This window comes from Rhinolophus sinicus, linkage group LG02 (genome assembly GCF_036562045.2).
Source record: "Rhinolophus sinicus isolate RSC01 linkage group LG02, ASM3656204v1, whole genome shotgun sequence".
Taxonomy (NCBI): Eukaryota; Metazoa; Chordata; class Mammalia; order Chiroptera; family Rhinolophidae; genus Rhinolophus; species Rhinolophus sinicus.
In genome coordinates this window covers 4018741-4034493 of record NC_133752.1, presented here as the reverse complement: position 1 = coordinate 4034493, position 15753 = coordinate 4018741, and the positions used below count along the sequence as shown (strand labels likewise).

Here is a 15753-nt window from a genome sequence, read left to right as displayed (position 1 = left end):
AAGGATACCAACCCGAGTTCTTGGCTCACAGAAGTCATCAAGGCCACAGAATGAATGCTAGTGAGAAAAACAAAAAAAGGAACAAAAACTATAAAATAAGACCAAAAGAAAATGAGGAAAAAAAAAGAAAAGAAAAAAAAGATGTAAGATATGTAGTATGGAATTCAGTGACAGCATCTTATAAGAACTACGACACTGGGATTAGGTTTGGAAAGAGAAACAGCAAGTAAGAGGCTTCAGCAGCTGACTTCACCTAGGAAAGCCATCCTGGGGGGCCATGGGTAACCCCACCTACTCCCCAAACATCTGGCTAATTCACACAGGGAAGAGCTACTCCAGGGACCAGGACTTATGGGGCTGAGATGTGGCTTTCTTACAGAACCTGGTAGGACAGCATCTATGAGGGAAGGACCCTCTGATGGCATGGTTGGTGGCTTCCAGGGCCAGGCAGTGTCCCCTCCAGGACAGACATCATCCAGTCCAACCTGCCGACAAATGGAAGCCCTCGCCCTACACCATCCCTGCCAGGCCTCCCTCTCCCAAGAGAGTCACTATTTAAAATCTTTTCTGCCTCTTGATTAGGCTACTTTCAAAAGAAAAAAAAATAGCAGGAAAAAAATTGGTCTTCAAGAAAGGAACAATCGTACAGGTCAGTTTAAAAGTAGTTTTGTCTTTTCATCAACTAACTCATGACTTGCTTTATTCAAAAAGAATTTCTGGTCATTAGGTGAAACACGTCTAAACATCACCTGGGTCTTTTAGCAATAATTCTTGGTTTTTGTGGTTTTTGTTTTTTGTTTTTTGTTTTCTCAAAACAAGATACTGGCTTCCCAATATTATTTATTGAAAAAGTTAAAATCCAAACAGACAGCCAGCTTTTAAACACGTTTTATAATTATTGGAAGTTAGAGCTAGAAGGGGCCTAAGGAATCACCTAGCTCTTCATTTTCTTCATGGGGAAACTGAGGCCCAGGGGGTGGGAGGGACTTGCCAAGACCACCCAGTGGGGTGTGGCAGGGAAAGTGTCCCCAGGGGTCCATCTGCTCTGCATGCCAGCCTCAGCCACTCCTTTCTGTAAAGGAGACAGAGCCACCCACAACCATCTGCTTTGAGAAAAGAGCAAAACAGAGCAAGAAAGAGGATTCAGACATTTCCCAGTTGGTCTCCCCTGCTCAGGGCCTTTCCACCCTTTTAAAATTTAGTCAGCAAGCTCAGTTATGGCAAGTGTGAGGTCTTTTCTCTGCCATGTCTTGCTCTAGGATCCCTTTATGGCAAAAGTGGTGAAGCTGGCTGGGACACAGAGAGAGGCGGAGCCATTGCCGGCAGCCCACCCACCTCCTCCCGGCCTTAGCTCAGAATCTCACATCCTCCATCGCATTGAATCTCATTTAATCCTGAACTCCACCCTAGGAGACGGAGAGCGCCATTTGCAGAGGCAGCTGGGAACACCCAGGCCACTGGGGGCAGAGGGATAAACCCCCCAGAGTCTCAAGACCCACGTGGGGCAAAGACAGGTGTGAAGCCCGGACATATCCGTGGGCAAAGCCAGGTTATCCCCGAGAAATTCTTGAATTGCATTACACTTGAGATTCCCTCCGGTCCTCAAAACTGGATGGTTGGTGGGTGTGGACATCTGGCAAATGGAGACTCTAGGAATCTGCTTAAACCTGAATTCCCGCAGGGCCTTCCAGGTTTTCTCCAGCCTTGACCCTCTGCTGCCCCCCTGAGGACACCGCCGGTTGTGCAGGTCCAGAGGCCCTGAGGTGTCAGGTGGAGATGGGCCATTGCCAGAAAAGTGATCTACTAACCTGCCTGCCTGAAAGCAGACTCTCATGAGAGAAAGGAGAGGAAGGTTCCGAAACGGGCATTGCGTCTGAGGAAGCTGTCCTATCTCAATGGGGAGGTTGTGTTTGACTCCCTCCAGACAGGGGTAGGCTGTCACCCCATTTGTAGACAGCTCTGAAATGGGACCTCTGGAGGTGGCCCTACTTTGTCCAAGGTATGAGCCAGCTTCCTCTCTCACAAGACTCGCCTCTGACAACTGAAGGTCACAAATGCCCTTTCTCCTCTTCCCCGAGGTGACCGCACATCGCCCTTCAAGATTCAGCCTGGGGTCACATAGTCCCCTACTGACCCCCCGGATCGGGTTAGAGCCCTTCCCCTTGTGTGCACCCGTGAGCCCACATGGGCGATACAAAATGTGCAATTATGGGTTTTCTCTCTACTTCTCTCACTGATCCTGCAAACACTTGCTGATGCCCTGTTCCCTGGCAAGAACTGTCTTGGATCAAGAGATGAATAAAGGCTGAGCCCTGTCCCCAAGGAACCCACGGCCACTGGGAATATGTACAGGAGGCAGTAAGTGCCATGACAAAGATGTCACACACATGTGGTCCTGAGTAGGACTCATGCATCTGCCTGGATCAACAGCGTGTGGCAGAAGGGCTGGTGACGTGGCTGTGACACACTTAGAGAGCCTAGCGGTCCCTTCCCAGCTGTGAAATCATGGGCAAGTGTCTGAATCTTTCTAGGGTTCAGTTTGCTCACCCACGACATGTGACAGGCCAGCCTCACTTCCTTCTGGGAGGGAAGAGACTTCCAAGACCACACAACTGGTCTTTGGTGTATAGAGATCATGGAAGGTGAATGAGTCTCTGGGAAAGAACTAATGCCATGGCTGGTTTATGACTCAAAATAGAGTCACCCAGCCTTCCTAGCGAAGTGGTGGTGGAGGGATTCAGCAGGTCTTTTGTGAAAATGAAAGACATCCCCCCACTCCCCACGCACAAAGTTGATCCCAGACTGCACTTTCCTTCCCTGGAAAAGTGCTTGAAGCAGCTACTTGTTTCTGGGACATGCTGATTTGGGGAAACGGGGCCAACAAGGGAGGAGTGGAGACAGAGGCTATTCTTTGTGCATTACGAGCGGGCAGGAGGGAAGAAGAGGTCCCCATGCCAACATCTCATGGAAACAAGCCCAGCGGACGGCCCGAGCTCAGACCACCCACCTTTTCCTCCAGTTCCTTCAGGTGTCGCCGCTGGACCTCCAGCTTATCCTCCAGTTCCCGGATTTTCTGAAACACATCACGTTAGGTATCAGAGGTGACATGTCCAGGGGCTCAAGCTTACACTTCCTTGTTTACCTGTGTAGCACAGAGGCAGTGGCGTGTGCAGACACCTAGAGGGCAGCTCGACTAACTCACTCCTGCACGTGCTCAGACCTGGATCGCCACTGCCCAGACCAAGATGGAGAGCCCCCCTGGCCCCCAGGTGGCTCCTCAGGCCCCCTAAAGGAGCTCTGCTCTGGCCTCACTCACTAAAGACGGAGTCTGCCTGTTCTCGAAGCACATGGAAATGGAATTATACAGTGCGTACTTTTAAGACAGGATCTCTTTAAAAGCTAAACATCAAGACCAAGACATGGAGGCACCCTGGGCAGGATCACGGATTTGATCACCACATTATGTGCTTTTATTTAGCTAGACCCTGGGTGCTGGGGCAGAAGAAGCAACTGCCTGCAGGAGACATCCCCCACTAACACTAAGTATTAGTAGCATCCACTGTCCCGATGGGTCTAGGACATTCCTGGTCTTAGCACTGAAAGTCCAGGGGCCCGGGAAACCACTCAGTCACCCTAGGTGACAGTTGGTCACCCTATCTGGCACTGTGCCCTCTGAATGTCCCCTGGAGCACTCACCCTCCCTCGGTGATTTATAATCAGTTCCTTCCAGGTCCACACAGCTTCCCACCCAGAGGGGCCGGCAAGTACAACTTTCTTGTCTGTCATATGCCCAATAGCACTTGGTCACCCCTCAAGTGCTAGTACCCCCACACAACTGCCCAGCCTCATCCAGAGAGAATGCTGTCTGTCAGGCTGAAGGCGGAAGACTCAGGCCAGCCTGGATAAGCACGTGGCTTGCACAGACCCTTCACCAGGCCGGGACTCGGACCTTAGATCAGTGTCACCTGGAGGGCTTGCTAGGATGCAGACGGTTGGGGCCCGCCAGTTTCTGACCAGCCATTCTGGGTGTGGAGCCTGAGAGCCTCAGCTCTCACAAGCCCCCGGTGGCGCAGATGCTGCTGGTCTGGGGGCCCCACTTTGAGAAGCACATTCATCCACCCGGCCAATATGGCTCAATATGCCCAGGGCCAATCGGGTTCCGACAATGGCCGCACACAAATACACAGATGGCGCCAGGGGGCAAACACAAGTGTCATGGAGAAAATCAAGTGGGGCTACTTTACATGGATGCTCAGGGCAGGTCCCACTTGAGTTGTGAGGAGGTGAGGAGGCTGAGGCATTGAACCGTGGGCTGGGGGCGCCCAGAGAAGGCACAGAACCCAGCTTGGGACTGATGCGGGAAGTGGTGCGCAGAAGCCAGGTCTTGGGGGTTCTGGAATGTCCTGATGAGGAGATCACAGATTTGGGGTTGTCACAGAGAACCAGTGAAGGGTTTTAAGCAGGGAAATGATGAGATTTTGATTTAGAAAGATGATAATGGTAGCAAAACAGAGGATGGGTTAGCACGGAGGAGACTCAAAAACTACTTATGCTGTCAGATGTAGGACTTCGGGCAAGTCATTCAACTTCTCCAGCCCTGGTTTCCTTATCTATAAATTGGGGCTAACCGTGCTGGCTAGGCTGAGGATTTATCCAGTGAACCTATGTGAAGTGCTTAGAGCAGAGTTGGCACAGACTGCAGACTCCACAAAGGATTAGGAAACTGGCAATTTCTAATTATCTTCCACCTCAGGGAAACTGCGTGTTACCTCAATCTGACCAGGATTGTCCCCAAAGGTCCCTTTGCAAGGTGGGGAGGCAGAGAGCATCTGAGAACGAGCACAGAACTCAGCTAGACCCTGGCTTGGATCCTGGACCTCAGGCTGACCAGCTGGTGGACTCTCTAGGCCCGAATCCCACTTCTGTAATATCCTCAGTGACCCCATGACCCTGAGGGTGAGATGGGGACCTGGGAGCCTTGTAAACTACAGTACCACGTAGAGGGAGGACAGCGCTTTTCAGCTTCCAAAGGATTTGCAAAAATGTCCAGGAACCACTTCTGGGCTCTAAAACTCACCTGAGAAGATGGCTTTCCTAGTCTTTCCTGACCTTACTCTCAACTAACAATCAGGGTCCGCCTCTCATCAAGGGATGGGAGGCCTGAAGGACTAGTGCTTAAGAGTTTCCTGATACCATCCCAGCTCTGCCACTTCCTGGCTGTGTGACCCTGGGCAAGTTGCTCACCCTCTCTGAGCCTCACTCGCCTCACCTGTGAAAGTACCTCAGTGGTTCCCACTCGTAATGTTGGTGTGAACTGTATCCACACAACATTTATGGAGCTCCTCCTATGTGCCAGCACTGGTCTGTCTCCCCACACAAGAATGTAAGCTTCATGAGGGTAAGTGTTGTGTTCTCAGCAGCTGGAACAGTGCTCGGGAAGGAGACATTAGAAAAGTTACAAACAAAAATCGTGTAACATCAAGCAGGACAAGCTCGATAGAGAGGTGGACAATGCATTGTAGAGGTCAGCAAGGACCCAGAGGGCTCAGGACATCAGGCCAAAGCAACCCAGGCTTTATGGGCCATGGGGAGGGTCTTGGGGAGGGGTGGTGACGTGTGTTAGGAAGGCTCCTTCTGTTTGGCGCGGTGGGCGTGGGTGGATGGCTTGGCAGGGAGAGGGCCCGTGGTGCAGGTGAGGGGTGTTGTGTGCCCAAGGGGGCGTGTGAGGGTGGAGAAGCTGCGGCCGGGTGTCAGGCCCCGCCCTCACCTGCTGGGCCTGCTGCAGTAGCTCCATTCGCTCGCGGAGGATCTGGCTGTCGAACTCGCGGCTCTGCCGTAGGATCTGCCTGCGCACCTTCTCCACGGCCGCCTGCAGGTCCTCCCGCTGGCCCTCGCTCAGCGTCTCGCTGGCCTTGCCGCCCGGCTCCTGCTGCAACGCGCTGTACAGCGTGGCCTCCAGGTCCTGGATTTTCTGAGCAGCCCAAATGACACGGATAGTGGAAGGTCGCAAATGGGTGGCCAGGCCCCTGTGGCCGAGGGAGGCAAAGCCTGGGTGGGAAGGGGTGTGCGCAGCAACCAGCAGTTACTGGGGTGGGGGTGGGTGGGGGCGGAGGAGAGGGAGAGCCCCTTCCAGCCCCATGTACACATTTTTGAGAATGTGTCTTACTCGATTCAGAGGCAGCAAGAATAATCATAACCGCCCCTTAAAACGTGTGATTCAGAGAGAGGTTTGATTCAACTGGTTCTTTTATCCCTGGCTTCTAATGTACTTCCATACCGTGGGAACAAGTCCCCCCTTTTATCATGGGTGTCAATGGGAAAATGCATCTCAAATCACACACATTTGGTTTATAGCTGGCTAGTCAGGAAGGCAATTTTGACCCAAAGCAAATGGTGACAATGTTTTAATCGTCGGCCTGCCCCCTGAAAAAGTGAATGAGAGATTCGTGATTATCTGGGGGACCCTGTGAAAGCTCAGAGTTCTAGTCATTAGAGGAGGTGATTTCTTTTACACTTCACAGCAAAACACTTAAACATAATTGCTTTCACGGGACTTCCTAGGGACAAAAGAGAGAATTACCTCCTTCTCTGCCTCTTAAATGCCCACCCACATCCCTTCTTAAGGAACAGCTCCTTCTCATCCTAAGATGGCACAGATCAGTCATCAGTTTAGATGGAAACTGACGAGAAGAGGCGAGAGGTGGTTTGAGGCTGGATGTCAACACAGTGACCCTCTGCTACTGTGTGGCCACCTGCTCGTCCAGCTTCCTCTAGCCTCAGCATGGCGGTGCCAGCTCCCTGGAGGGGTTCCAGGCACATGAGGCCAGGACCGATTTCAACCAACAGGTATTATCACCTGGACCCAGCGGCCGCCCCTGGGAAATTAGAAGGTGGGAGTGTGTCCACTGGCATAGCAGAGGGGTCCCCATGTGGGCTCCCCAGGGAGCGGGAGCTTGCCTCGGCCTGCTGCCTCAACCCCTCTCCATTCAGCGGCTGAGCTCCCTGGAGACTCCCATGTCACCAGCTTCCAACTGGGACCCTACCACCCAATTCCAGAAGCTCCACTGTGGCCCTGCCCCATCTCACTCACCTGTCACTCCGCTCAGTGACAGAGGCACATGGGCATGCAACTGCCGTGCTCACTCCCGCCTGGGCACACGGCACTGCCACCCTCTTGGAACATTTTACGTCCCTGACTGTTCACGTCAGTCTAGCGCTGTATCAGAACTCCAGTCTCGTCATGGGCCTGAAATCCCACTTCAAGCCTTGGAATTGTCTTTGAAAATGAATGTAGCGCCTACACGGTGGCAGGATCAGCAAGCAGAGGGGCCTCGGCTGCAGAACCAGGCCTTGCAGTGTCCCCCAGGGCCTTTCTGCACGTGGTACTTTGACAACAGAGGGTGGACACCAAGGTTTTCCAAGGTGTGTTGGGAAACATCTGTCTTAGAAGATGTCCCTGGAAAAGAGGGCCTCGTGATCCAGGAAACTGGTAAACTGAGTCTCAGCCCATCGCGGAGCATATTAAGGACCCAAGAAGACCTTCAGAGTTTTCCAAACTTATTCTACCGCAGCCCCTCCTTCTTTTTGGCCTGCAGATCCTGTAATGTCTCCTAGAATCGTATTCTTTAGAGCTTTTTGGGAAAAGCTAGAGGAGGGCAGTGCTACGTAACAGGGATGGTGCATAGTGCAGCAGGAAAGGGCGCTTACAAAAGGACCAAGACTGGACAGAATCAAGGAAAAACGAAAACCGTGAAAGAACGCGAGAGAAGGCTGAGTCCGCTTTCATTTTTCAATCGCCCTTAGACACTGTTGCAACACTGTGCCCCCAGAAATGAGGACTGAGAGGGACATGCCGTGTCTTCTGAGGCTCCATCTGCCCTGACCGCCTGCATCTCCTACCGCCTGCCCCGCAGCTGGACACGAAGGGCCCCGGGTCATGTGAGGGGGACCAGCCTCACACCCAGGAGCTGCCATCTGTGCTCAGGCCAGGCTGCCTGCTGTCTGTCTCCCTGGAGATGCTCATGGAAACTGGGGTTTGAATGTGCCTTTTCAGGTACTGACTGCATTTCTTAGGCACAAACCCATGTTGTAAAATGACTTTAAGTACAAGTAATCTGGGTAAGACCACTGCTTCCTGCAAGGAGACACACTGAATTCTAAATTTTCTCTGCTCTTGGAGACATCCTGGAAAGGCCGACTAGCTCATTATCTCACCCTCCCAAGGAAGAAGTTCCCTCAGTGCCAGGAGCACTTGGCTTGGAGTGTCCTCAAAGTCACAGGACATAGGAACCTGGACATGGTCATTTTCGTTACCCCCCGGAAGCCCAGAACCAATTTTGTGATCCAAATGCAATTTCCAGAGGACTTCACCAGTAATGTTTGTTCTGAAGATCACCAACCTCCACTCATCACTTTACCTCTGCGTTCCTTTGTGACTGTCTCTTTTTCCTATTTATAGGAACATTTGCTTTGGGATTTTAAGCATAAATAAATATTGATGTTTAAACAAAGACTGTTTCTTTTCATGCGTGTCAGTTGATCACTAGAATTAAACAACCATGTCTAAAGAAATCATCAAGCTAACTGCTTTTGAAAAGCATGATTGATTTAGAAAAGGCGACAATTTGTCTGTCCGGTCATATGGCGTTTTCATCACTCCCACCCAGCGGGGCGAGGACCCTACATGCAGTGTCAACCCCAAGGGAAACATCAGCCTCTGATGCTGAGTCTGAAAAAGCCAAGATGTCCCACCCACGCCCGGTCCTACCAGGTGGGCCTGGTCCAGGGCCTGCTTCCGGTAGTCGAGCTCCTCCTCCAGGTAACCTTTCTGCCTGCTGAACAGGTCCTGGAAAAGAGGAGGCGCCAAGCTCAAGAGAACCCGCCACAGCGCGGCTCTTCTGTGCTAGAGGGACAGTCTCCCGAGGTAGGGACGCTCAGAGGAGAAGGCTGTGGGGGTCCGCCCCACTCGTGCCCTGCATGAATCCCCTGGTGGGAGCCTCGCCGGCCCAGGAACCTTGATCCAGCCGGTCCCAGCATCTCCCGGCTTCCTTCCTCACGGGTGTCTGACGGCAATGAAGGGACAGCCCCTCTGACCTGGTCCCCACGCCTGGATTGCAGGAATCCTTTCAGAAATCCTTTCCATGCTCCTCTTGCCACATCCTGCTGGCCGCTGAGGCCATCTCCATAGCTCCCGACCTAGCTCTTCCTCCCACATGAGCAGCGTCACCCACTTCCTCAGTAGTCTCACTGCCCTAAACTGCCCCCCACCTTTCGGTCCCCACAAGCACCACCATCTCTCCAGATCACAAATCTCTTTCTAGTGCTGACTTGAGGGTTTCAGGGTTACAGGTCATCAGCTGCATCCATTTGATTTTATAGATGAGGAAGCCGAGGGACAGAGAGGACCAGTGCCGTGCTCCAGAGGCCTAGTTCACCAGTGACAGGTGGGATGAGGAACCCAGGCCTTGGGATACCAGCCCAGGGCTCTTTCCACATCACACACTGCCCCAGGCCTTAGACTATTCCTTCCACCTCCTTCCTTCGCCTCTGATTTCTACTTAGAAAACTCAACCATCTCCTTCGACATCCCGTGGCTGCGTAAACCAGCTCCCTTCCCTGTACGCCTGCTCACCGCCCCCAGTGAACAACCGCCACGAGGTGCCCGCATGTGCCCAGCTCTGAGTAAAAGCAGGCGTCTCCCAGACACACAGCCCAGCGAGGCAGAGATTAGAACCCCATTTATCGGTGAGGAAACTAAGGTCCAGTGAGTCTTTCCCAGGCTCTCATGGCCAGTAAGGGGGATAGTGAAGCCTGGAGCTGCTTCTATGCGTCTCCAGAGCACTGAGCCAAGCTCCTGTGTGTCACCAATATGCCTCTCCTGATGTTCCCACGCTGCACTGTGGCTGTCACCCATGAGCACATGCCCCGCCCCCCAGGCTCGGGAGCTGCTCCTCGTGACAGCGTGGGGCTCACTGGGTACTGACCCGCTAACCCCGGCAGGGCCCCGGGGATAGGAGAGGGCCCCAAAAGATGTATTAAGTGAATAACGAAGTGAATGGATGATAATTACCCAGAACAGCACTAGAGCAAAAGCAGTAGAAACACGTGCAAACAAATAATATGAAAATACATGCAAAGCCTTCCTGGGAGTGAATCAGCTGAGCCCTTTCAGCCTCCTCCCACCCAGGGGTCCAGGTTTTTACCTTTTCCTTCTCCAGGTCCAGCATCTTCTGGGTCAGGGCTGCTTCGGTGCCCTCTATTTGCTTCAGCCACTGAAAAAGAGCAGGACACAGGGCACTGACGGGAGGGAGCCCCCGCCACGTGGCTCTGCCAAGGCCGAGTGTGCGGGGATCGCCTCCTAGCCGGGACTCCTGTCTCCAAGAGGGTCCCCATCACATCCCGGGGCAATCCTCGAAACGGAAATTCTAAGTCTGTACAGATGTTTCAGCTGTGATGCATGTTTGCTCAGCCATCGGCTGGGTCATGGACACACACGTGTTCGTGTGCCTGTAGGTGGGTGTGGGTTGTGTGCCCGGATGAGCCTGTGTGAGTGGAGGCAGTGGGCATGTGTGGCGGGAGAGCCTGACGCAGTGCACTCGCGCGTCGGGGACTCCACAGCTGGGCGGTGAGCGTCACTGAGGTTCTCTCCCGAGCGCTTCCTGGTGGCACCACGCCTGTGACCTCATCCGGCCCTCTCACGGCCACCTGTAGACTATGCAGCATCACCCTATTTTTCAGGTGAAGATGTGGAGGCTGAGTTACGTCACCTGGCCAAGGTCACACGGGGGGGGGAGCAGGACTGTCCCACTGCAGCAGCCCCCCTGCAGCCCCCAGCAGCGCGTCTGAAAAGCCAGGTGGCTACACAGTGGGGTGTGGGTAGGAAAGGTGGTGGGGGGCTTGGGCTGTGAGGACCTGAGAGCCACACGTGTGCTGAGTACCAGGGCACGGGCTCTGAAAGCATGGGTGGGAGACCTGTGAAGGGGTGATGGGAGGCAGGCAGCTGTTGCCCAGGGTGTGTTATACAGGTGAATCCATGAGGAGCTCACCTGAGAGATGGGAGGAAGTCCACGTAACTGGGTGACCAGGCCTGTGGGGGATGTGCGGGCATCCAGGCTGGACCACATGCAGCAGAGTGCGTTTGACCTCCTGATTGCTGAAGCCAACAAAGCATCTCCCTGCCCCCCTGCCCCTATGGACCAGGCCACTTTCCTGACACGCAGCCCCTTAGCTGCCATCTGCTCCTCCTTTCCCTCCTCCACCCAGAACTCCTGGTGCCTTAGGAGCCCTGCCTGGGCCTCCCCACTCCTGCCCCACACTCCTCCCGTGCTCTCTCTGCTCCCCCGGAAATGTCTGCTCCAGCCCGCCCCGCCCCACCACACCCCTGTGCACATCAGATGCCTCCCAGGCCCCTCTGTTGGGGAAGAGCCCCATTTCATCCAAACCAGGAAGCTGGGAGCAGCCTGGGCTCCTCCCTTCCCGTCACTTCCCATGTGTAAGCTCCACCTCACCAACTTCCCAAGCCCACCCACCGGGCCCCCTCCCTATTGCCTTCACCCAGCTCAGGCCTCCTCTCAGCCGCCTGGCTTATGTCTGCCCCAAATCCCTTTCTGCCAGCCCTCCAGCCTGCAAGTTCTCTCAGAAACATGCACTATTCATGAACCTTCCCTGCTCCTTCTTGAAGCCCTCGAGGATATCCCATATCTCCATCACTCCTGACAATGTCTGCCTCACACAAGCCACGCCTTCCTTCACCCCAGGGCCTTTGCACATGCTGCTCTCCCTGCCGGGACCATCACCACCTCTCCCAAGCACAGCCTCAGCCCCAGGCCTTTGGGGAGCTAACATCTCCTCAGCCTCCTGGGCCTGAGTTAGCTGCTGCCTCCTCCAGGAAGCCTGTCCTGCTTCCTGAGTCCATAGGGTGGACTCCATGGAGCCACACGTCTTCTTGTGAATGAATGCCTGTCCCAGCACCCACCTGATGGGCTACTGTTGTCTCCCTCCCTCCCACTCTAGCCCCTGAATGTGGGATCACGTGGGACGCTTTCTGGTCCATTTCCTTACCCAGCACAGCGCCTGGCAGGAAGCAGGTACCTAACCAACCTTTGCTGAAGAAGGAGGATGTGAGGGTGTGGGGGTCTGGTGGGCAGTGTGCTGGCCCCATAGAGGGAACAAGACCAGAGAAAGCTACAGTCATGGAGGCTCCCTCCTAACCTCAAAGTTAGCTCGGCCCCAGAGCGGCCCAGAGCCAGCTGCATCTTGTTAGGCGCCTGAGGGAGCATCTTGTTAGACTTTGCTGAGAAAATGCATGTTGTCTTAGAAACAGGCATGCATAGTTTTGACGGGGGTGGAGGCAATAATATTTCATTTTTAATATCCTCAGTAAGCAGTCATAAAATGAGTAAAATTAAAACGGGAAAGTTCCAGTTTTAAGTTACTATGACAAGCTTGTCTTAGGACAGGTTTTATAGAGCACGGTGTCAGGTTTTCCCTTATTGTTAAAAAAAAAAAAAAGACTCGATATGCATATTTGCATGTAAAGGAAAATCTGGATGAGTCCTTTTCAGCAAGTGGTAAATGAGGATGAAGTACAGGCCAGTGTGCCCTGGGCAGTGAGGTCAGGAGTTTGAATCAGAGATGCCTGCACATCTGCTGGGCCTCATTCTGGGAGTGAGAACCTGCAGGCTCATGGCTCTGTCACCCTCCAGCAGCAAGGGGTCTGGGGATGGAGACACCTGATGCCCCCAAACCCCCAGGGGACAGGTGAGTCAGCCCACTGGACACTGGGGACAGGAGGACTTTCTATGGGGAGCGTGGCCAGTGCACCCCCACCCCAGCCAGCTCTCACATGCCCCTTGGGTGCAGGGCCTGAGTCTCAGGACTAGGGGGTGGGGGGGCTGTCTCCTCTGAACCTAACTCTCCCTTCAGAGAAGGGCCAAGGACTCTGCTCCAGGCCAACTACTAGACACCTTAACTGGCCGTCGCCTAAGCCACCCGATATCTGATCTGTTGTTACCAGTGAGAACACAGATTTTTACAAACTTCTGTCTTTCTCAGGGCTGGCCCAGTGGCTCAGGTGGTTAGAGCTCCATGCTCCTAACTCTGAAGGCTGCTGGTTCAATTCCCACATGGGCCAGTGGGCTCTCAACCACAAGGTTGCCAGTTCAATTCCTCGACTCCCGCAAAGGATGGTGGGCTCCGCCCCCTGCAACTAAGATTGAACACGGCACCTTGAGCTGAGCTGCCGCTGAGCTCCCGGATGGCTCAGTTGGTTGGAGTGCGTCCTCTCAACCACAAGGTTGCCGGTTCGACTCCCACAAGGGATGGTGGGCTGTGCCCCCTGCAACTAGCAACAGCAACTGGACCTAGAGCTGAGCTGCGCCCTCCACAACTAAGACTGAAAGGACAACAACTTGAAGCTGAACAGCACCCTCCACAACTAAGATTGAAAGGACAACAACTTGACTTGGAAAAAAGTTCTGGAAGTACACACTGTTCCCCAATAAAGTCCTGTTCCCCTTCCCCAATAAAATGTTTAAAAAAAAAAAAAAAATACTTCTGTCTTTCTGATTGGCTTTGAACTCAAGGGGAAATGTGTGACTCGCTGTCACCTGTACACCCTCTGATGTCCCACATTCAGGCCCCTCTGCTGGGCATGTGCGGTGTTGGTCCCTGACCTTGGACTCGGCTACCCAGAGGCAGGGTCTGGGGTGCTGAGACAACAGGGCTGCCCCAGGGGGTGGTGGGAGGAGGGCAGGCCCCCAGGGCAGGATGCCATTTGCAGCAAGATCACCGAGGAACATTGTGTGACATTCCTATTGGAGTGGCAGTTCACTTAGATGCTGCGAAAGCTTTGTGCCTCTAAATAGAAAATGGAAGTTGGCCTCAGTTTGGTCAGACTGGTATGGACAGTTTTTAAATGAGGTGTGTTTGGATGAGCGGGGCTGACTGACACCTCGGGTTGACTGACACCTCGCAGGCGGGGGCCTCTGTTCCCCCTCCTAGCTTTCCTTCAGAGCTCTTCAGCTGCAGGGTGACAATTCATCACTGTTTGCTCGGGACTGACCCAGTTTCAGCAATGAAATTCCCATGTCCCAGGAAAACCCTCAGTCCCGAGCAGACCAGACGGTCAGTCACCCTGGCTGTCCTGTCAGCGTTCTCAGCCGGTCCCACTGACCCACTTTGCTTTTGGGGTGCACTCTCAGCACCAACGTTCTCTCTGAGGGAGAGATACACAGCAACTCCCAAACATTTGACCTTCAAACATTTGACCATCGTTCATAGACATACGGCATGGCTAGTGTTTCCTGAGGAAATGAGAAAACGCTGGTCTAAGTCCAGGACCCCAAAACTGTCACAAATGGGGAACTGGGCCCCTCCCCCTGGCAGAGTCAGGCCCCCTTAACATGAGCCCCCTGGACACCACCTCCTGCTCCCACCCACGCCTGTGGGATTCCGGGAGGTGCTGGCAGGCGAGGGAAGCTGGCACAGCTCTTGGTGTTTAGGGCACAGAGCATGGTGCCATGCTGACCAGCTTGGCAGGGTTCTGGGGGTCAATGGCAGATGGATCCCCTTTCCTCAGCTGTAAAGGGGGATGTGTCCCTCATCTCATGTGGCTGCTGAGAGCAGGAAGAGCCCTAAGGATGTAAGGTGGGGGCCAAGGCTGTGGGTCTGGGATACCCACCACTTGCTGGGGTGTGGGAAAGAGCCTAACCGGAAGGGCCCGGGGTGGGAGAACTCTCAGCAAGGCTGTGAACTTCCCACGGTCTGCTGCCCTCCAAGGAGACACACACGGGCAGTCCCTGCTCTCTGTTCCCCACCCACGAGCATTGATCCAACACCTCTCGTGCCCCCTCTTTGCCCCAGGTGCTCGGTAGCGATGCTTAGTTCTGCTCAAACATGCCACGTCCTGGAGCCCGACACTCACCCTGCAGGACACGTGGCTCTCAGCTGCGGCTCAGGGAGACGTGGAGACCACCGTGCAGAAGGCCCTGCAGCGGTGAGCAGCGGGCTGAGAGGAACCCAGGAGGGCCCTCTCCAAGGACAGGAGGGACCTGCTGGGTCTGACATGGCCACATCCTGGTGGGGGGGGGGGCGTTCTGGGGGCTGGGCGGCTCTTTCTCAGGAATGCTGAATAAACTGAGTTGTGTTTACTCAGCACTTTACATAACACTCCCCAGAGCACTGTTTTGGGAGGGGAGCCAGTCACAGGTGGCTTTGTGCAGCCAGTCACAGGTGGCTTTGTGCATTCAGTCACAAGGGGCAGTTACTGAATGCACACCATGTCTGACACCACAAGGCTACCTGCACCTCATGGGTCCCCAGCCAGCCACGTGAGTCGTCATCAAACAAACCCCACCCCTCACACAGACACCTGAGAACAGACTGCCAGATGAGTGACCTGGGAATGGCCACTTACCACCTGTGTGACCTCAGGCAAGGTTTTGCCTTAGTCTGTGACCAACATTTAGTGCCCTTTACATGACTTGGGAGGGTGGACAGGTGCCCAGGGAAGAAACTAGATTTTAAATGCCTTTCCAAAGATTCCAGAAGGAATTCTGATTAAGATCATTAAGACCTTATCATTATAAAAATGGCATTTAAAGTTGAAATCATGTGCTTTGAAAGGGAAAGATCTACAGATGCAACTGCATAAAAAGTGCTATATACCTAAAAATATCCCAAAGTAATGTAAAAAGTAAACAAACCAGGAATGTATTTTTAACAAATACGTCAAAAAGTTATTATCTTTACCAT

At 53.6% G+C, this 15753-nt stretch overlaps 1 protein-coding gene across 5 annotated transcripts in view; it reads right to left on the bottom strand.

The window, feature by feature from the left end:
- JAKMIP1 (janus kinase and microtubule interacting protein 1) overlaps positions 1–15753 on the bottom strand; it is a 102477-nt gene that overhangs the window by 2153 nt on the left and 84571 nt on the right. For 3 of the 5 annotated variants that reach the window (XM_019748183.2, XM_019748182.2, XM_019748186.2), the window contains 5 exons: positions 10203–10271; positions 8768–8845; positions 5768–5971; positions 3008–3073; positions 13–57 (listed from right to left, as the gene is read on the bottom strand). In XM_019748183.2, coding sequence (XP_019603742.2) covers positions 13–57; positions 3008–3073; positions 5768–5971; positions 8768–8845; positions 10203–10271 — 462 coding nt within the window. Of the gene's footprint in view, positions 1–12; positions 89–3007; positions 3074–5767; positions 5972–8767; positions 8846–10202; positions 10272–15753 lie in introns of all 5 variants that reach the window. The other 2 variants (XM_019748185.2, XM_074321066.1) reach the window with 1 other exon arrangement.